Source organism: Jaculus jaculus, chromosome 16 (genome assembly GCF_020740685.1).
Source record: "Jaculus jaculus isolate mJacJac1 chromosome 16, mJacJac1.mat.Y.cur, whole genome shotgun sequence".
NCBI classification, from domain to species: domain Eukaryota; kingdom Metazoa; phylum Chordata; class Mammalia; order Rodentia; family Dipodidae; genus Jaculus; species Jaculus jaculus.
This window is the reverse complement of record NC_059117.1, coordinates 58,995,243-59,017,402: the sequence shown is the minus strand read 5'-3', so window position 1 is coordinate 59,017,402 and position 22,160 is coordinate 58,995,243. Positions and strand designations below refer to the sequence as shown.

At 42.3% G+C, this 22,160-nt stretch overlaps 1 protein-coding gene and 1 non-coding gene across 2 annotated transcripts in view; both read left to right on the top strand.

The window, feature by feature from the left end:
* Positions 1-9,598, top strand: part of LOC123455288 (collagen alpha-5(IV) chain-like) — a 28,613-nt gene extending 19,015 nt beyond the window's left edge. Inside the window, exons 13-18 of the mRNA XM_045135662.1 lie at positions 1,351-1,496; positions 1,862-2,037; positions 2,423-2,593; positions 5,378-5,411; positions 6,547-6,614; positions 9,439-9,598. Of these exons, the coding sequence (XP_044991597.1) occupies positions 1,351-1,496; positions 1,862-2,022 (307 nt within the window). The 3' untranslated portion in view covers positions 2,023-2,037; positions 2,423-2,593; positions 5,378-5,411; positions 6,547-6,614; positions 9,439-9,598. The remainder of the gene's footprint in view (positions 1-1,350; positions 1,497-1,861; positions 2,038-2,422; positions 2,594-5,377; positions 5,412-6,546; positions 6,615-9,438) is intronic.
* Positions 9,599-17,966: 8,368 nt separating this feature from the next.
* LOC123455486 lies at positions 17,967-18,073 on the top strand. The gene has a single exon (XR_006633947.1). It is a non-coding gene; the product is annotated as a U6 spliceosomal RNA (small nuclear RNA).
* The last annotated feature ends 4,087 nt before the right edge of the window (positions 18,074-22,160 follow it).

The following is a 22,160-nucleotide window of genomic DNA, read 5'->3' as shown; positions in this document are numbered from 1 at the left end:
TGATTGCAAGCTTTGGAAATTATCCAATAGAGAAAGAAATTTCTGTTCTAATAGATCTTATTTTTAATATCCATGTGTTAGAAATCTTGCTCACCCAGTTTCATGCCCATGCCTGTGGACATAATTCTTTATTGCATCTGTACACATCTGTACATGAAAGATCAGATCCATATGTTAGGAAGAACATGCAGTTTTTCTTTTTATGACCCTCAGTTACTCCTTTAGTATAATATTTTCCTTCTCCATCCATCCATTTCCTGTATAATTCATAATTTCATTGTCTTTAGAGTTGAATAAAATTCTACATATATATGTATATGTGTATATATACCCATTTTTTGTCCTACCATCAGTAGATCGATGTCTAAGGAGATTCTACCCATTAGTTTGTGTTAAAGTGGATTGGAGACCATGAGATGGAATCTGGAGGTGTTGATAAAAGTTCCCGAAAGAATCCATTTGGCTAGCTGGGTGTTGTAGAGCACGCCTTCAATCCCTACACATGGGAGTGGGAAGTAGGAGGGTTCGCTGTGTGTTTGAGTACAGCCAGAGACTATAGTGAATGGCAGGACAAACTGGGCTGAAAGCAAGAGCCAACCTTGAAAAATCACCCCCCCCCCAAAAAAAAAAACCCACATCCATGAATGTGGAAAATAGGCCATGGTGGAGCAAAGACACTGGTGGAAATGAGGGTGGGGTTGAACTGAGGTGGAGGTGAGAAAAATATACCTTGTTTAAAATACACCACATTGAAATCTAATTCTTGTCAATGTATCTGACCATGTTAGGTCAGATAAATCAGAACAGAATTGTTGGTCACTGATTATTCTGGAGTAGTATTAAAAGGCAGTATCTTAATTGAATTTAACATGCAAATGATATGCTGACATGAAACTATCAGGCATGGAGGGTTTTGGCTTAAATTATGTAATTAACAGCATTCAGACACTAGAGAGAATTGTGTCATTGTTTGTGTTTTTTGTAATGAGTAGCAATTACTTTAAATGAAGAGATGGCTTAAAGGTTAAGTGTTTGCCTTTGAAGCCTAAGAAAATCAGTTCATCTCCAGGTCCTACCTACAGATGCAGTGACTGAAGCATGCAGTGTTGCGCATGCACACAAGGGGGTGCGTGCATCTGGCATTGGTTCCCAGTGGCTGAAGTCCCTGGATTGTCATTCTCTCTCTATTGCTCTTTCTGCCCTCCTACCCAATAAATAATAATAATAATAATAACTATTAAAATTGAGAAATATGTAAATAGGGGAAATGTGGGTAATTTTCCCAAATTGGTTTGTAAGGTTGATGAGTAGAATTAATAGAAAACATTGTTTTCTATGATTAACTTGCAGAAATGAAAGAGCCTGTCCTTTGGGGAAAGGAGATAAAAGTGAAATTACAAAAAGTCAATTGAGAGAGTTGGTGAGAACACCAACACCTGAGACATCTACTGCAGAAATGGACACACTGATGGAAGTGAACGGTCACCCCACATCAGGTGAACTCCAGCACACAGGGAGCAGGCTTAACGAGGGAGCAAGGGAATCAAGCCAGGATGGCAGGCTTTGTGAACAAGCACCTTTAGCTTCTGAAACATCTCCCCAGCTTATCGCAATCTGTTTCTTATAGCGTCTACCTGAACTTAGACCTATTATTTATCAAGGATTCTCCACTAGACTAAGCTACATGAGAGCCAAGGTCTCATCTGTTCAATTAGCTATGCTTAAAAATCATGTTACACATTGTACGCACACCTTCAGCAGACCTTTCCTCAGAGCATGAATGAAGGAATCTGAAAATGTATATTCCACATACATAAAAAGTACTCATGTATTATTTACATTCCTTTTCTCCACGATACAGATTCCACTGTCAGAATGGAAAACTACTATGAAGTATTTCCTTACAGAAGCCTAAAGGAAGTTAATAGTACTGAAAATAATGTAACTATAATAACAGAAATTGAAGAAATGGAAAAACAAAGTTTTCTTGCAAGTAAATCTGAAACTAGGAACAACACATAAGAAAGACATTATAAGGTATAATATCCTACTTTTATCTGTTTATTGTATTTGAAAAGGAGAGATAAAGATATATATATGTATGTATATATATATATATATATATATATATATATATAGAGAGAGAGAGAGAGAGAGAGAGTGTGTGTGTGTGTGTGTGTGTGTGTGTGTGTAAGCCTGTACCTTCAGCCACTACAGATGACTCCAGATGCATGGGCCCCCTTGGGGATCAGGCTTGCATGTGTCCTGGGGAATTGAACCTGGGTTCTTTAGCTTTGTAAGCAAGTGCCTTAACTGCTAAACCATCTCTCCTTGTGGAAGAGTGGAAATGTTCCCAAATTGTTTTGTAATCTTGTCAGAGAATAAAATATAGAAATCATTGACTCTTATAAATCTCTTAAAGGAGTGAACCCTCCTGCCCTCTGGCAGACGAAAAGAAAAGTGAAAATAGCAAATTCAGTATAAGTGAATGCATGTCTGCATCAACCCGGGAAGGGTCTCCTGTTGAAATGGATACTGGGCCGCAAGTTGGCAGCAGTCATGTGTCAGGTAACCTACAGCACACCGAGAGAAGGTAAGACCACCGAATATTCCTTTCCCTGGACGGCAATTTTACACTGCTCAGTTTCTCTGGAAATTGCGTGGATTCCTGTACTCTTCAAAGTATGGGGATACTCAAGCTCCATCACATTGCTGGAGGGTGGAGGAAGATGGGCACCAGGCACACTGGCAGGAACAGTGATGATGGAAGCTTGGCTATAGTGGATAATGACACCTAACGCCTTGGACAAGGTTTCCTCAGAAAAGCATTAGAGAACTAGTTACAAAGTGAAGGGAAATGGAGAACGGAAGCAGTTTCTCTTTGACATCATGCATTTGACCGATGATTGCAAGCTCTTGGAAGTGATCCAGTAGAGAGGGAAGTGTGTGTTTCTATGATATCTGTGTTTGTCTTTCATGTGTTGGTCCATGCAGTTTAATGCCCATTCCTGTGCACATATTTCCTCATCTGCATACATGCTCACACAAAAGTTAACATCTACATGTAAAGGAGAACATGCAGTGTTTGATTTTATGAGGCCAAGTTACCTCTTTAGGTATGTTTACTTCTTATGTCCATTTTCCAGCATATCTCAGGAGGTCATTTTCTTTACAGTTAAATAAAATCTCATTTGTGTATGTGTACCATATTTTTATGATCTAGTCATCAGTTGGTGGATATCTATGTTGATTGCATTTATAAGTTTGGGTGAAATTGGGCAGGAGACCATGAGATGGAAGCAGTGATGTTGAGCAAAGGTGTCAGAAGTCCATGAGGATGTTAGGGGAAAGGAGGCCAGGTGGAGGGGAGACATAATTTTGGTGATGGCAGTGGATAGAATAGGAGTGAAGGAAACAGAAATAGACTGTGCTTAACAAGCACCACATTAAAATCAAATTCTTTGTTTTATAATAAAAATAAGAAGCCTTCCTGGGTGGGATGGTGGCGTACACCTCTAATCAAGTGCATCCAAGGCAGAAGTAGGATGATTTCGCATTAGAGGCCACACTGGGACTACATAGTGAATTTCAGGTCAGCCTGGGCTAGACAGAGACCCTACCTTGAAAAACCCAAAGTTAATCAAATAAAAAATAAGAAGCCTTGATTTATTATATCTGGTCCTGTTTAGTCAGGGAAGGAGAGTTAGACTTAGGTTATATAATTAAAATCATTGAGACAATACTAAACAAAATTCTATCATTCTGTGTGCTTTTTCTAATCAGTAGCGGTGATAGAAAAGGTTCTTTAAAATGAGAGCTTGAAACACATGAATATGTGTGTGCATTCTTCAGAGAGAGTGAGGATGTTATTAGTGTCTGATAGAGAAGTAAACTGTTGACAGTTTTATCAAAGAGCAGAATTTGGAGTTATAAAATTCACCATTTAGTATTCTTTTTCCTCTAAAAATTGGAAGTGATGAAGGTTACCAGTTTTCAACCTTCTTCAGCAATAAATATATCTTTTTACACTGAAAGTAGGATTTTAAAATTGAGTAGGGTTAGGTGGTTTTATTTTTCAAAAGTATTTTCTTTTTTTAATTTTTTATGTATTTATTTGAGAGCAACAGACACAGAGAGAAAGACAGATAGAGGGAGAGAGAGAGAATGGGCGTGCCAGGGCTTCCAGCCTCTGCAAACGAACTCCAGACGCGTGTGCCCCCTTGTGCATCTGGCTAACGTGGGACCTGGGGAACCAAGCCTTGAACCGGGGTCCTTAGGCTTCACAGGCAAGCGCTTAACTGCTAAGCCATCTCTCCAGCCCCAAAAGTATTTTCTTAGCTGTCATAATAAATGGCAAGTGAGTGATAATGTGAGTGGTAATATGTCTGCTGTTACATCACTTAATAATGCCAGAATACAAAGGTTACTTTCATGACACATTTTGAGAATCATGTTATAAAGCCAAACTCATAGGATTAAATTCTGGGTCTGCCTCTAACCTAATCCTTTAGACAATTTACATGGCATTTTCTTGGCTATATCTTTCTCCATGAAACATCTATATATTACTTATGTCACAAAATTATTGTGAGATACAAAGGGAGAACAACACATGTACACTGCTTACAATAAATAAATAGTAAATATTGCATAGGGGGCCTGGGAATGATAACCCCTATAATTGTTTTCAAAACCCTGCATGTTATCGTGGCTAAGACTCAAATCATAGTTTAGGGATTTAGTGCCTGTGAGTATTTGTTTCTATTTTATTTGTTTTTTTGTTTTGTTTTTTGAGGTAGGGTCTCAGTCTGGCTCAGGCTGATCTGGAATTCCATCACTAGGTAGTCTCAGGGTGGCCTCAAATTCAAGATGATTCTCCTACCTCTGCCTCCCAAGTCCTGGGATTAAAGGCATGCGCCCCCATGCCTGGCTTGCTTCTGTTTTTAATAAGAACAACAACACAGTCTATTTGTAGAATATAAAATGGTGCAAGTGATATTTTTCTTTGTCTTTGGCCCTCAGAAAGTTTGATGTAAATTTGTTTCTTGGTGATTATAGTACTATTATCTGTTTACTAGGTTTCATTTCAATCCCCATGTAAAGAATGATTGGACCTTAAATACCATATAACTGTTAAAAATATGTTACATAGATCTCCACCTCATGTTGTTACCTAAAAAGAATATACCACACTTGGAAGGCATAGGTAGGAGGATCACTGAGAGTTCGAGGCCACCCTGAGACTATATAGCAAGTTCCAGGTTAGCCTGGACTAGCGTGAGGCCCTACCTTGAAAAAAAAAAAAAAGTATATACCACTGTATGTGATTTGTTAACTAATGGTCTGAAATTATTTTTTTTTTCTGTTTGTTTTATAGGCCTTCAAAGAATACATCTAACGAACTCCACAAGGTATTTCAAGTAATCATTTAAAAAATAGTTCTGTAGAGGGACATTGCACACCACAGAGAACTGTCAGATCTGTTCTAGAACGCAGACCCACTGAGCACACGAAAAGGGAGCATCTGCGGCTGCCATGGCCTTCCCTCAGCAGCCTTTCAACCCTGCGCAGTCACGCAGAGACCAGCAGCTACACAGAACGCCACTGTCAGTGCTGCCTACCCACATGCAGACACAGGGCTGTGGCGATCTAGGTGGACTCACATGCCTGGGGCCTGCCAGCTGGAACAGGAGAACATTAGCAAGAAAATGTTGCAAACATGTTTCATTGTTAGGGAAAATGTGGGTAACAAGGAGGAATGATAGCAAAGAACCTAGATTAGTATGCCAGAGTGCCAGTAGGAGTAATCAGGAAGTAGCTCCACTTCAAGGGCAGGAGAGAAAAGATTATATAGCCAGCTAATTCTCCATGTCTGGTGGAGTTCCAGCTCACTGGCGCTGAGGAAATGTAGGTTCCCCGTCTCCACCAGGGTCATGTTCCATCGCCCAGTGAATAGGAAGGACTGGGAATCAGCAGGAGCTGGTGAAGAAATGGTCTCTCCTGCTGACCATGAGCACAGAATCTTTGCAGCACAGGATTTTCATTGCTTTAGAGTGAATGCATCTCCTTTTGTGTTACAAACTGTGTGTGCTTTTTCAGAATTGTTTACTCTCTGCAGTTTTAAAGGTTAACATCTTTCATATCTGGTCCAGCTGAGAATTTTAAGAATTTGACTTGTCATAAGCTCAGCACTTGATTAATAAAAATGTAACAAACAAAAATATCTGCCAGCATAGCTATTAAATAAGCACACAGTGTTGGAAAATCTGAATTATTGGAGATTTTTAAATCAGCAATGTGATGTTTTATCAAAGTATAAATTAGAGATACATGAAAAAGGGTCGAGTAGAGAAAAAGGAAATATTATGTTACATAAAGACATTTACTTGAAGAAACAAATCTTCCAGTTTCCCTTTTACAAAAGTCAACTCTTTTCAAGGTCCCTGTGCATAAATTTTTAACTTCAGACATAAAACTTAAGATTTTTACACATTCCATATTTGGTAAAAACAGTTGGGAAAATTTTGAGATTGTATTATTTTACAGGTGTGCGAACGAGTTACTAGAAGGACCAGACGATTTCACTTATTCAACATAAAAAACTTCAGACGCCTGTAAGTTGCACGTTTTCCTACAATGGACACAACTTAGACTATGTTGTGGGCTTTCTTTGGCTCATACATGTTAAATAAATTCACAGTAGTCTGTCACAAATGTAGAATTTAGAAATTTTTAGTTTCTAAAATCACTACAGTTTAGTTTTTAAAAGAATTCTGAATTACAACTGTTGTAACATTTCAACCTCCTTTTAAAAACTACACTTCCATTTGATTTTAGAAAGTGGCAATGAGGGCTGGAGAGATGGCTTAGCTGTTAAGCGCTTGCCTGTGAAGCCTAAGGACCCCGGTTCGAGGCTCAATTCTCCAAGACCCATGTTAGCCAGGTGCACAAGGGGGCACACGTGTCTGGAGTTCGTTTGCAGTGGCTGGAGGCTCTAGTGTGCCCATTCTCTCTCTATCTGCCTCTTTCTTGTCACTCTCAAATAAATAAAGAAAAATGAACCAAAAAAAAAATTAAAAGAAAATAGCAGTGGTTGCCCACAGTGAAGGTACTCTCAGAAACTCTGTTGTGGATTCTTCTATTTTTACAGCAGATTTAGGACAATCTCAATCTCTTGATCTGTGTGTAAATTATTGGGGTATATAGAGAGATAAGCAGGCAGACGTTCTGTGGTAATGGAGCAAGACTTCTCCTTTTTATTTTTTATTTATTAGAGGCAGAGAGAGAGAAAGAGAGAGAATGGGCACGCCAGTGCCTTCAGTCACTGCAAACGAACTCCAGACATGTGCGCCCTCTTGTGCATCTGGCTAACGGGGGTCCTGGGGAACCAGGGTCCTTAGGCTTCACAGGCAAGCTCTTAACCGCTAAGCCATCTCTCCAGCCCAGGACTTCTCCTTTTTGAAGAGCAGCTTGAGTTTACTGCTAGGCTCACTGTCATACTGTCCATGATCAGCTAGTATAGTGACCTCTCATTCCATTGGCAGAGTTGGAGCTGAGCTTGAGTGTAGACAGATGGAACCAAGGTGGGAATCCTAAATGTTTACTGCAGTGGAAGTGCTGAAAATAACTTGAAACTGCCCTTTAGAAAGGTGCTGAAGGAATTGTATGTGTCCTCATAGGTCCCTAAGTAGAACTGGATTCCTGAAATTTTAAGACCTGGGGAATGGTGAGGGGCCCTGTTCCTAGCTACCTTTAAGGAGGGTAGATTGAGTTTCACTGGAGGGTGTAGGTTAGGGACACCCAAGTGGAGGAGAAGTGCCTGAGGAGTGGCTTGGAATCTTTAAGGAGTGAAAGCCAGGAGTTGAGAAAGCCTTGTGGAAGTTCAAGTGAGGCGTTAAGGTATGGTGTGCCTTCTCGATTGTTACCAAAGACGGAGAATCATAAGCAGAGGAGAGTTCAAAGGTGATAACTAAACTTGTGAGACCTGTCAAATTTCTTTGGAGACCAAGATAATCATCCAGTAATTGTCAGTTTGGAGAGCAGTACGGAGCCCAAGGCAGGCAGGATCTCTTGTACGAGAACTTAGGTGACTTCTGAGCCTTTGACGCTTCCACTGGGAAGGATTGGAGCTATGTTGACCAGGTGTCCAGAAGTGTGAATGTGTGTTAGGATTTCATTTGTGCATATGGTGAAATAATTTGCCTGTCCTGTTTAGGTAAGTGTCCCTTCAAGTGGTGACTGGCCGAAGAAGATGGTGGCGTGTGATGCCCCTGAGGACTGACAGAGCTGCATAAGCAGTTTGTAATTTAGCTCCCAGGCTGGCCAGGGGATGAGGGGAGTAGTGAACTTGTGAAGAGGCTTGCTCAGGATACTGAAGGACTTAGGGGGTTGGGAGAGGCATTCCCTTCATCACTGGCAGGAGGAATAATAGTACTCCCTTGCAAGGCACCCATGGGCCCTTTACGAACTCCTTTCACTATTTAGACTGTTCTGCTTCCTTTAGCTATGATTGGGGATGATTGAGCCACCAAGGGCCTCAGTGATCGGGATGTGGTAATCAACATCCTTTTTTCTTTTCCTTAGTCACACTGTTGTTCTCTTTCAGTACTTATATGGACTGAATTATTTGATGGGCCTTGTCATGGATAACTATAGCCTAGGACAGCCTGTCTCTTCTGTAGAGTAAAATGAGCATGTTTGTTGAGTGAGCTCTAGCTGGTTAAGAGTCCTCTGTCCTTCCACATTGCTTCATGCAGAGTGCAAGATGTGGAGAATTTTTTACATCTAGAGTCTGCATGAATTACTAAGATTTTTAAAACTTTTTTATGGCAAGAACTCTGCGAATGACAATAGCCTCTACCTTTTTTAGCCAATATGTGAGTGCAAATATAACTTCCTTACAGTTTTTTTGTTATTGTTGTTTTAGAGAGAGAGCAAGAGAGAGAGAGAGAGGAGTGACAGAGACTTGACATGCCAGGGCCTCAGCCACTACAGTTGAACTCCAGATGCTTAGGCCACCTAGTGGACCTGGTGCTTGCCTCCCCTGTGTGCATCTGGCTAACATGGAATCTGGAGAGTAGAACATGAGTCCTTAGGCTTCACAGGCAATCGCCTTGACCACTTAGCCATCTTTCCAGCCCGACTCCCCTATAGTTTGAGCCCTTGTTCCTGGTTCCAGTGTGTGCTATTCACTTAGCATGTGACTGTTAAATAGCTGAGTGAAAAATGGGAATTCACTCACACTTATCTTTGATGAGAATGAATTCTTTGTGAAAGTTGGGCACATTGTGTTTCATTCCAATGTTGTATATTCTAGTGGTACATGCATATTTGTGTTTTTATATACACTGGTACTGCTCTCACACTTCCTAACTATTGTGTGCTAGTAATCTTGATGTCTTTGAAATAAAGAGTGTAATTCTCACTTTCTCTTTCTAGTTGCTGCTTCAAGTCCTTCGAGGTCCTCTGAAGACTTTCGTGTTTAATTCAGAACTCAAGTCATAATCCTCCCGAGAGAGTTTATGAGAACAAAAACATCCATGTATTTTACAAAAATGTTATTGAGATAAACCATAGTTTTCTTTTATGACTCCTTTAACTACATTTGTGCTTTAGAAGTCATTATCTGAAATCGCTGAGCTAGTTTCGTGTGTGTGTGTGTGTGTGGGGGGGGTGGATGGGGCTCAGACCTTGGGCCTCATGCATGGTAGGCAAGTGGACTACCATTCAGCCAGCCACATCTTCAGCTACACTGAGTTGTCCCTCACCCAGCCCTGCCCCCACCCCATGTACTGGCACTCCTTCTTAGGGCCTTGTCATTCTATCCCAGTGCTCTCCCATAAGCTACGTCCTCAGTTCCACCTCTTAGTTGATTTTGTTCTTGTTGGGTTCATATGAATTTTTTGAGACAGGTGTCATGTAGCCCAGGCTGGACTCAAACTTTCTATACAATTGAGGATGACCTTTGGCTCCTGATCTTTTTTTTTTTTTTTAAACAGTGTTTTTTTTTTTTAATTTTTAATTTATTTATTTGAGAGCGACAGACACAGAGAGAAAGACAGATAGAGGGAGAGAGAGAGAATGGGCGTGCCAGGGCTTCCAGCTTCTGCAAACGAACTCCAGACGCGTGCGCCCCCTTATGCATCTGGCTAACGTGGGACCTGGGGAACCGAGCCTCGAACCGGGGTCGTTAGGCTTCACAGGCAAGCGCTTAACCGCTAAGCCATCTCTCCAGCCCTGCTCCTGATCTTTTGTCTGCATCCTGCATGCTATGATCACAGGCCCATCATCATAAGGCAGAAGCCTGTGATGAGCCAGAGCTGCTCATCAATGACTTGGCAGCCAGAGGGAGAGAGAACAAGATATGCATTTCAGTGCCTCCTTCCTCAGCTAGGACACAAGTTCAGAAGTTTGCACACTCTCTCACAATGGTGTCAACTTCTGGGAACCAAGCTTTCAACTTGCAAACTCCTGATGGTCCTGATACTCCCAGGGGTCCTGAATCGCCTGCTCCTTCTGCTGGTCGTCTTGTTCCTGCTGCTTCAGTGAATCCTAATGTAACTGCCCCTCAGAAGCTCAAGTTCAAGGTCATCTTTGGCTACATAGTCAGTTTGAGACTAGTCTTGGCTACAGTGAGAAACTGTCTTAAAAGTGAGGAGAGAGCTGGAGAGATGGCTTAGCGGTTAAGTGCTTGTCTGTGAAGCCTAAGGACCCCAGTTTGAGGCTTAAATTCCCAGGACCCACTTTAGCCAGATGCACAAGGGGTCGCACGCGTCTGGAGTTCGTTTGCAGTGGCTGGAAGCCCTGGTGTGCCCATTCTCTGTCACTCTCAAAAATAACAATAAAATTTTTTAAAAAGTGAGGAGACCTGGGCAAGGTGGCACATGTCTTTAATCCCAGCACTTGGGAGGCAGAGGCAGGAGGATCGCCATGAGTTTGAGACCACCCTGAGACTACATAGTGAATTCCAGGTCATCCTGGGCTAGAGTGAAACCCTACCTGGAAAAACCAAAGAAAAAAATAATTATTTCTCTTGCCAGGTGTGGTGATGCACACCTTTAATCCCAGCACTCAGGAGGCAGAGGTTAGGAGGATCACTGAGTTCAAGGCAAGCCTAAAAATGCATAGTGAATTCCAGGTCAGTCTCGGCTATGGCAAGACCCTACCTCAAAAAAGAAAAAAAATATTTCCCTGTCCCCCTCATGTAACAATATTTATTTTTCAAATCTGCCTTATTTATTGTTGCCGCACATACAGTTTTCAGTAGGAAAGCTACTATAAAATCCTAATCAAAATTTGTTGACCCTGAGTTTTGTTTTAAACATTAGGCTGATTGTCAAGTCTAAAACCTGTGGGTCAGTTCTAAGTATTGTAACATTCAAATGTATGTATTGTTGGACATTTTGTAGGCTCTTGAAATTTGTGCTTGTCAATTTTGGTAGAAAAGTCCAATAAAGTGGGTACCATTATCTATTTCTCACCTATATTTATGATAGCTTCAAGGATAACCAGATAGATAAAAGGAATGTCAAAAATATTTGTTCTTTATTGAGAGAAAACATTGAGTAATTTAGTAGACAACCTATTGTGAATGAATTGAAAGACTTCAATATCTGAAGAAAACAAAACAAGGAAAACAGTAAATATATTGCTTTCTGGAGACAGCTTTGTTAGGTCGGTTCTAAAACTGCATACTGCTGAACTTATCCAGAGTATTGAAAAGGGTGGCGCTTAGAGTTTGGTCAACTTTGAGAAGGCAAGCCGGAGCCACGTAGAGAAAGCACAAAAAAGGTAAACAGCCTGATATCCGCAGGGACCTGGCCAGTCAAGGGAAAGCATTTTGCTGATTGGTTGGCACTCAAGACACGCCGATTGCACATGTTTCTCTCTGGTTGGCTGTCTCTCCAGAAACAAGTCAACTGACATGGTTTGGTTGGGGACTTGCACCACTAGACCTGATTTAATAGGTTTGTAATTATGATCAGAGTTACAGGTCATTCGCCCCTCAGAATTTTACCCTGATGTTTCTGTTTAAAAATAACTTGCAATCAGCTGTTCACAACAGGACCATGACACCATGTATGCTAGTAGGCTCCTTTTGAAATATTTCTTAGTGTTTAAGTGCTTTCAAGAATATCCTTAGACAAGCCAGGCATGGTGGCACCCGCCTTTAATCCCAGCACTCAGGAGGCAGAGATAGTAGTGCCGTCATGAGTGAATTCCAGGTCATCCTAGAGTGAGATCACACCTTGAAAACCAAAACACACACACACACACACACACACACACAAATATCCTGAGTACTGATTACCCAGCAAGACTTGTGCAATATTGACATGGAGAATGAGGCAGGACACAAGGAATGAGACATTGAAAGAGTAAAGGAATTTTTGGTAAGAAGAGGGAGCTAAGTGTAATAGTGGTTGGGGGAATAGAATGATAGGAGAGGATTATGATAAAATTACAGCACATTCATAGAGTAAATTCTTAATGAAATAAAATATCTTCCATTCTTATACATGGTTAGAATTAGCTGGAAGATGTATCTCTTTAAACTCTAAAATAATGTTTTTGTTTTTGTTTTTTTTTAATTGGGGGGGTCATCCTTAACCCTCATGGGAAAATTTCTATAGGGAAAATTCACTGTGTAATTTTACGTGTATGATAGACACATCACATTATTGCTCCATATGTACATTTAATTTAAACAAAAGCATTTCAAAGGGAAGGTGATAAATCTGACACCATTGTACATCTGATTACATACCAGGACAAAGTATATAGATTTGCAGTTCATTTTAGTTAAGAACTAAAACATCACTAGTTAATAGCTATTGTGGAAGTCAATATATTGGCATATGGATATTATCACAATAACACTGTGCCAAATGTATGTTAATTATTTCTTCCATATTACAAAGCCTGTGTTATTTTAAACATCATTTAAGCTGACCACTATTACATTTGAAAGCAAAATCAAAAGCGCAGCACCAGCCAATCTGTGACTCAGATCTGGGTCATGGCTTTTAGGCCATTAGCTCCAACCTTTCGAGGTATTGTTCACAAGCAAATGTGACATTCATTTATCTCTGGTTTTGTGCAACTGTGCTTTATAGTTTTCATGTTAACTTTTTAGAAAGCTCCTAGGTGTCCTGTATCTATTCTCTGATCATTTTCTACTCTTACTCCACTCTACATCTTGGTTACATGGGGCCTGGAGAATCAAACCTAGGTCCTTAAGCTTCACAGTCAAGTGCCTTAACTGTTAAGCCATCTCTCCAACCCAAGTTGACTGTTTTTTTTAATGGCTGTATATAAGTCCACTTCATTCTAGTTTCCTTCTTACCTGCAAATGAGAATGTTTCCATGTTTCTGTTACAATTATGCTTCAAGGCACATGAGGCATATATTGTTTTCTTTGCTTTTTTGAGGTAGGGTCTCTAGCCCAGGCTGACCTGGAATTCACTATGTAGTCTCAGAGTTTCCTTGAACTCATGGGAATCCACCTACCTCTACTTTCCAAGTGTTGGGTTTAAAAGGCTTGTGCCACCACACTCGACTATCATACATTGTTTTTTATATTGAAAACTGTACAGCAGGGCTGGAGAAATGGTTTAGAGTTAAGGCACCTGCCTGCTAAGCCAAAGGACTCAGGTTCAGTTCCCCAAAACCCACATAAATCCAGCTGCACAAGGTGGTATGTGGGTCTGGAGTTCCTTTTCAGTGGCTAGAGGTCCCTTGCCTGCCCATTCTCTTTCTTTCAAATAAGTTTAAAAAAATAATATTAGCTGAGGACATAGGAACTTTACAAGGCAACTTTAGTTGATATATACTGATTACTTTTAAGTTAGTTTATAGTAATTTGTTGGATCTAACACATTATTGTGATGGGATATTTAGAAGAGGGTAGAGAGAGAAAAGAGTGACTAGAAGAGGAGGGGTCTTATGTGACAGAGAGGGTAGGAAAGAAAAGACAGGAAGCATGCACCTGCGTTTATCCTTATTCAGATTATGCCATGGGGATATGAGGAGAACCCACGCAATGTTTTCTAAAATGTGAACAATAGTAGTCCTTAATTACTTAATTTTACCTTCACACCTGGTGTTACGTGACTACTGGGAAAGCAAACTCAGTCCTTAACCATGCAACCATCTCTCCAGTCCACTTCACTTATTTTCAATGCCTGAATCAACCAACCATCTCATGCTACACAGGTATAGTACTGCTAAGCAAGGCCCTCATCTGTACATTCATTCTTGACATGCATGAAATCTAAGGGAACTGACAACAAATTAATTGTCAAATCGTTTGATTTTTCTAATAAAATCATATCTATTCAAAATATTCCTCTTGTTGACGTGTATATTTTATTAGTAAGGTTTTGCCTCAAAGACATGCTCTACTTGTGTCTCTCCTAGTACAAAGTTCATGGTGTTTTTTTAAAAAAGTTTTTCGGGGCTGGAGAGATGGCTTAGCAGTTAAGCGCTTGCCTGTGAAGCCTAAGGACCCCGGTTCGAGGCTCGGTTCCCCAGGTCCCACGTTAGCCAGATGCGCAATGGGGCGCATGCGTCTGGAGTTCGTTTGCAGAGGCTGGAAGCCCTGGCGCGTCCATTCTCTCTCCCTCTATCTGTCTTTCTCTCTGTGTCTGTTGCTCTCAAATAAATAAATAATTGAAAATGTTTTTTGTTTATTTATTTGAGAGTGACAGAGAGAAGAAGGCAGAGAGAGAAGAGAATGGGCATGCCAGAGCCTCCCGCCTCTGTAAACGAACTCCAGATGTGTGCGCTCCCTTGTGCATCTGGCTAACGTGGGTCCTGGGGAACTGAGCCTTGAACCAGGGTCCTTAGGCTTCACAGGCAAGTGCTTAACTGCTAAGCCATCTCTCCAGCCCCATGTGTTTTTGTTTTGTTTTGTTTATCCAAAATAGGTTTTTGTTCTAGCCCAGGCTGACAGGCTAACCTGGAATGCACCATTTGTTCTCAGGGTGGCCTCAAACTCAGGGCAGTCCTCCTACCTCCCAAGTGCTGGGATTAAAGGCATGCGCCACCATGCTTGACTCCATGCTATTTTTAACATCATTTATATTGAGCATTGTTATATTTGAAAACAAAGCCAAAAATATAGCATGAATCTCTGACTCTGTAGTCTCAGGGTGGCCTCGAACTCATGGCAGTCCTCCTACCTCTGCCTTCCAAATGCTGGGATTAAAGGCATGTGCCACTGTGCCTGGCTCCTATAGTTTCTGTTTTTTGTTTTGTTTTTTTTTTTTTTTGAGGTAGAATCTCACTGTAGCTTAGGCTGACCTGAAATTCACTGTGCAGTCTCAGGATGGCCTCAAAAGGGCAATCCTCCTAACTGTGCCTCCCAAGTGCTGGGATTAATGGTGTGCGCCACCATGCCCAGCTGGTTTTTTTCGTTTGTTTATTTTGGTTTGTTTTTGTTTTTAGAGAGAGAGGAGCTAGTGAGTTGGCATGCCAGGACCTCAGCCACTGCAATCAAACTCTGGGCACTTGTGCCACCTAGTGGGCTTGTGCGACCTTGCGCTTGCCTCGCCTTTGTGCATCTGGCTGACGTGACAGCTGGAACCCGGGTACAGGCATGACGTTGAATGTTGGATGAGAAGGAAGATGTGAGGATAGAATCGTGTGCAGTTGGGCTTGTGTCACCAGTCAGCTTCTTTGGGGTAGCAGCCTTACCATGGGGGTCCTCTCTCTACGTATATGTATGTATGTATGTATGTATGTATGTATATCCCTATCCCTATCCCAATCCCAAAGGCACAGGTGTGCATTGTATCAGTCCTTCTATTTTATTATTTATTTCTTAATTTATTTGAGGGAGTGTTCTCTCTCTCTCTCTCTCTCTCTCTTTCTCACACACACACACACACACACACACACACACACACGTGTAATGAACATCATCAGATCCTACAACTTCCTCACTTAAAAGCATCCTGACTCGACTGAACCTGAGTTTCCTTGCTTATGAAATAGAACCAAATCTGAGACAGTTCTGGGCAAGAGTTCTCAGAATGAGGTGTGGAATTTTTTCATCTTTTCTCTTTATTTGTAACCCTATTCTTTGCCATAGGGGGAAAAAAAAAATGGGCTGGAGAGATTGCTCATTGGTTAAGGTGCTTGGCTGCAAGGCCTTAGGACCCAGGTTCTAGTCCCCAGTACCCACAAACAAGCCAGATAGATGCACAAGGTGGCACAATGCATCTGGAGTTCCTTTGCAGTGCCTAGAGGCCCTACCATGCCCTTTCTCTCTGTGTGTCTCTAATAAATATGTTTTTAAAATAACAGAAGGACAGGTACAGTGGACAATGGTGCCTTCTAAAGCCCTTTTAGAAAAACTGGGACCCTTTTGCTTCATCTTTTTTTGTGTGTCTGCCTACAGTTAGGTAGTTTCTCTGGGCCACTTGAAATCACTGCGGAAACCCTAACATTTCTCTTGACGTTTAGGCCACATTAAGACAATGGCATTATCCTGTATGGCCACAATAATTATTTTCACATTAAAAAAAAAAACAAAAAACAACTTAGGCCAGGCGTGGTGGCACACGTCTTTAAATCCAGCACTCGGGAGGCAGAGGTAGGAGGATCACCAGGAGTTCGAGGCCACCCTGAGACTACATAGTGAATTCTAGGTCAGCCTCAGCTAGAGTGAAACCCTACCATGAAACACAAACAAACAAACAAACAAACAAACAAACAAACATTAAAGCTACTCAGTATCCAAGACACAGCTAGACAACCTGAAACCTGAGCCCATGCCCAGTTTTAGAACAGATTAGAGGCCTGTGACCAGAGATGGCAAGGCAGGCACACCCACTGCCTAATGTTCCTGAGTCTGCAAGAACCTAAACCATATTTCAGCATGCAGTCTCCTCACCACTGGTTCTCAGCTATGCCTTCAACATCAACTTGCAATTCATATTTTCAATCACTCAACCCTTGTTTCAAATTATGTTCATATCCTTCCCTTTTTAAAGAGAAGCAGGGACTCGGGTACCATAGGGGGAAGATGGCCTTGCACTTCTGATTCCCCTGCCTCCACCTTCACCAGTTCTTGATTAAAGGCTTGCACAGTCAAGCCCCCTGTCAGTGTGGAGAATCTAGCCCAGGGCTTTGTGCATGGACAGCCAAGCACTCTACCAACTAGCTACATCGCTACATCCAAGCACAATAGCCTCTGTCAGTGAATCATCTATTGAGTTTTTAGGCAGTTTCATGTTCAGGTTGACTTCAAACTTGCTATGCAGGGCTGGAGCGACGGCTCAGTGGTAAAAGGCCATTTCTTGCAAAGCCTGATGGTCTGAGCTGGATTCCACAGTACCCACATAAACTCAGATACACAAAGTGATGCATACACCTGGAGTTCATTTGCAGAGAGAGAAGGCCCTGGCACACACCTCCCCCCATCTCTCTGTTTCAAATTTCATTTAAAAATGTTTTATCACTTACTCATAAGCAGAGAGATTGAGAGAGTTGGTGCACCAAGGCCTTAGGTACTGCAGATGAACTCCAGACTGGTGTGCCACCTTGTGTGCATGCACAACCTGTGCATCCGGCTTATGTGGGTTCTGGGGGAGTCAAACCTGGGTCCTTAGGCTTCACAGGCAAGTGCTTAACTGCCCAGCCATCTCTCTCGCCTGAAGAACATCAGGTTTTCTTTTTGTTTGTTTGTGTGTTTTTGGTTTTTCGAGATAGGGTCTCTTTCTAGCTCAGGCTGACCTGGAATTCACTATGCAGTCTCAGGGTGGCCTCGAACTCATAAAAATCCTCCTACCTCTGCCTCCCAAGTGCTGAGATTAAAGGTGTGTGCCACCATGCCCAGCTTAGAAAATCAGTTTTTATGCTACAAATGAACCAGATTGCTAAGAGACTTAAACTCACCCATGGTTTTTGAAAGGTAAACATGAACCTATCCCTAGCACTACAGAAATAATTTAAAAAAATTAGTGCTCGCTTCGGCAGCACATATACTAAAATTGGAACGATACAGAGAAGATTAGCATGGCCCCTGCGCAAGGATGACATGCAAATTTGTGAAGCGTTCCATATTTTTTGTTGCTCTCAAATAAATAAATAAATAATTAAAAAAATTTAAAACGTGGGATGTGGAGACAGGTTTGCTGTCATGACAGAATGTGTACATCCTACTAGGCAGGTGACACACAGAGAAAGGTCACTTCCTATCATGGAGGAGGTATGGCCCAGAGACTTCCAGGAGACAGGAACCCTCTTTTCTCTTGCAAGTAGGAAAGAAGTGGTGGTTATGGGACATCTATAGAACCCCCTGCAAGGCCCAGGGAACATCACGCAATAGAGGCAGAAAGAATGTTTAAAAATACAGAGGCGGAGCTGGGCGTGGTGGCACATGCCTTTAATCTCAGCACTAGGGAGGCAAAGGTAGGATTGCCGTGAGTTTGAGGTCACCCTGAAACTCCATAGTGAATTCCAGGTCAGCCTGGGCTAGAGTGACACCCTACCGCGAAAACCCAAAAAACAAAAACAAAAACAAAAAAGCAGAGGCGGGCTGGAGAGATGGTGTTGCAGTCCGGTTCGCGTTGCTGGTAGAAATCACCCAACCAAGAGCAGCTTTTGGGAAAAAGACTTATTTTGGCTTACAGGCTCGAGGGGAAGATCCACGATGGCAGGGGGAAACGATGGCATGAGCAGAGGGTGGACATCACCCCCTGGCCAACATAAGGTGGACTACAGCAACAGAAGGGTGTGCCAAACACTGGCATGGGCAAACTGGCTATAAAGCCCATAAGCCCGCCCCCAACAATACACTCCCTCCAGGAGGCGTTAATTCCCAAATCTCCATCAGCTGGGAACCTAGCATTCAGAACACCTAAGTTTATGGGGGACACCTGAATCAAACCACCACATTCTACCCCTGGCCCCCATAAACTGATATCCATACATGATGTAAAATATAATGCTTTCAGTCTGACTTTAAAAATCCCCATAGTTTTTATCAATCCCAATGATGTTCATACATCCCCATAGTCCAAGATCTTTTAACTGAGCCATAATACCAAAAAATAACCTCAAAAACCCCATAATGGCACAGAATAAATATTCACACTGCAATAGATGGCATTGGGCATAGCAAAGAAACATTCAACCAATACAAGATTTAAACAACCAGGGCAAATATCAAACTCTGTAGCTTCAAGTCCAGCAACTCTAGCCAGTGACAAAACTTCAAGTCCGATAATTCTAACCATTAACAAGTCTCTGGCATTCCAATTCCGCCCCTCCAGCTAGGCTACTCACAGTCCTGGAAAACTTCATCAGGGCGGCAGCTCCTCGGCAGCCATCTCGTGGTCCCGGCATCTCCACTGGGTCTCCACTGCAAGCCACGGTTCATCCTCATGGCCCCATGGGGTCTCTATGCAGGCAACCAGCAAACCTGTTTCACACTGCCCATGGCCATTTCCAAAACACAAGACCGTGTTGCAAACTCAATGACCCTCTTTCCAGCATTTCTTATACTCCACAATACCAGGTAGGGTGCCAATTTGTTAATCCAGGGGGGATTAAAGAAGACTTTGAAGAACAGGACTCCTTGAGCACCCAGGCCCCTTCAAAAGAGTCTACATTCTTCTTGTTGCCCCAGTTCAGGTCAGCTAGCCCAGTCTCAAAAGTTGTAATCTCTCAGTTGCAGCTGAACGGGCAACAGTTCACCTAAAGATTTTTCTTTCTGTGCCATATCTCTCTGCACACACCAGTTCATTTCTACGCAAAGCAACCCTGCACAACTTCTCAGGACATGGGCACAAGAGCAAGCTTCTCACACAAACTGCTAGCCCAGTCCAGGCAAAGCTCTTTCTCACCCTCATAAGCCAAACCTCACATCCCATAGTTCTTACTGCATTCAGGTCTTGCAGCTCAGACCACAATAGTCCATCAAGCTGTACTTAACAGCACTGCAAGACATCTCTTAGGCCAAGGTTTCAACTCCTTCCACATTCCTCTTGAAAATCAGCTCCAAAAGGCCAAAGCCATACAGTCAGGTGTCTAGCAGCAACCCCACTCCTCGGTACCACTTTACTGTTGCAATCCAGTTCACATTGCTGGTAGAAATCACCCAACCAAGAGCAGCTTCTGGGAAAAAGAGATTTACTTTGGCTTACAGGCTCAAGGGGAAGCTCCACGATGGCAGGGGAAAACGATGGCATGAGCAGAGGGTGGACATCACCCCCAGCCAACATAAGGACATAAGGTGGACTACAGCAACAGAAGGGTGTGCCAAACACAGGCATGGGCAAACTGGCTATAAAGCCCATAAGCCCGCCCCCAACAATACACTTCCTCCAGGAGGCGTTAATTCCCAAATCTCCATCAGCTGGGAACCTAGCATTCAGAACACCTAAGTTTATGGGGGACACCTGAATCAAACCACCACAGATGGCTTAGTGGTTAAGCGCTTGCTTGTGAAGCCTAAGGACCCAGGTTTGAGGCTCCATTCCCCAGGACCCACATTAGGCAGACGCACAAGGGGGCGCACGTGTCTGGAGTTCATTTGCAATAGCTGCAGGCCCTGGTGCACCCATTCTCTCTCTCTCTCTCTCTCTCTCTCTCTCTCTCTCTCTCTCTCTCTCTCTCTGTCACTCTCAAATAAATAAATAAATAAAATAAACAAAAAATAAATAAAATACAGAGGCTTGTGGCAACTTGTATGCATCACATATGCATGCACTACTAAGATAGTATTTTCTTCAAGTTGAGCATACCTAGCCATAGACAGTACCTGCATTTTAACTAGGTTTCATTTTACTTTTGCTCTTTGTTTAAGGGTCAGGCAGAATCATCTTAAAATGGCCTTTATATGCTATGGTGGAAACAACATGGTACAGGTGCAGATCAGACTCAGGTTTCTGAAGGTCTGAAAGCTGCTAGGAAGCTCCACTTGGACCTTTATCCTGACTTGGCACCATCAGGGTTGTTCTATTTTCCCTGCCCACTTTAGCTTGGAAGTGACATATTCCAAGGCAGTGAAGGCAGATTTTGACAGAAAACAGTACTCACCCAATCATGCATGCCCATGGGGCATGGGGGGACGGGGGAGGAGGCACACTCAGTCCTGAGCTACGACCCCCCCCCCTCCCGCCGCTGAGCAGCTCACAAAGCGAGGAATGCTACTGTTGGGGTTGGGTTTATATCCACAGAAGCTGAAATCAGTCTCCTGAATCAATCTGTTGAAGAGGTATCTGTACCTCCATGTTCATGGCAGAACTATTCACAGTGACCAAATTACAGAATGAATGACCCAGGCAGAGGAAGACAGCTACTGAACTGTGTCACGTACATGTGGAAGTCGGTAAATTTGAACTAAAAAGAAAGGAATAGCCTCACGGTTATCAGAGGGTGGGGAGGGGAGAAATGGGGAGTTGATGAAAAGGTTCAGAGAGAAGAGAGGAATCGTTTTGAGACCAGTTGCACAGCAGGGTGACTAAACCAGTAACCATGTATATTTCAAAATAGTGGATTTCAAATGGCTGATGATAAGAGATGATAACTAATTATTCCTCATTGCATATATGCATTTAAATATCACATTGTGAGGCTGGAGAGTTTGTTCAGCCTTTAAAGGAACTTGCTTACTTTTTTAAAAAATTTTTTTAGAGCTGGGCGTGGTGGCGCACGCCTTTAATCCCAGCACTTGGGAGACTGAGGTAGGAGGATCACTGTGAGTTTGAGGCCACCCTGAGACTACATAGTGAATTCCAGGTCAGCCTGGGCTAGAGTGAGACCCTACCTCAAAAAACCAAAAAAAAAATTTTTTTTATTTGCAAACAGAGAGAGATAGACAGGGAGAGAATGGGCATGCCAGAACCCCTTGCCACTACAAACAAACTTGATGCATGTGCCACTTTGTGCATCTGGCTTGATGTGGGTGCTGGGGAATCTAACCCAAGTCGTTAGGCAGTGCAAGTAATAAAGGCACTTGCTTACAAAGCTTGACAACCTGGATTTGATTTTCCAGCACTCATGTAAAGCCAGATGCACAAAGTGGTGCACGTGTCCTTAGTTGGCAAGAGACTCTAATGTACCCATTCTCTCTCTCTTCCTCTTTCTTTTTCCTTACAAATAAATATATTAAAATATTTTTTTAATTTTTCTCAATGTTTATTAACATT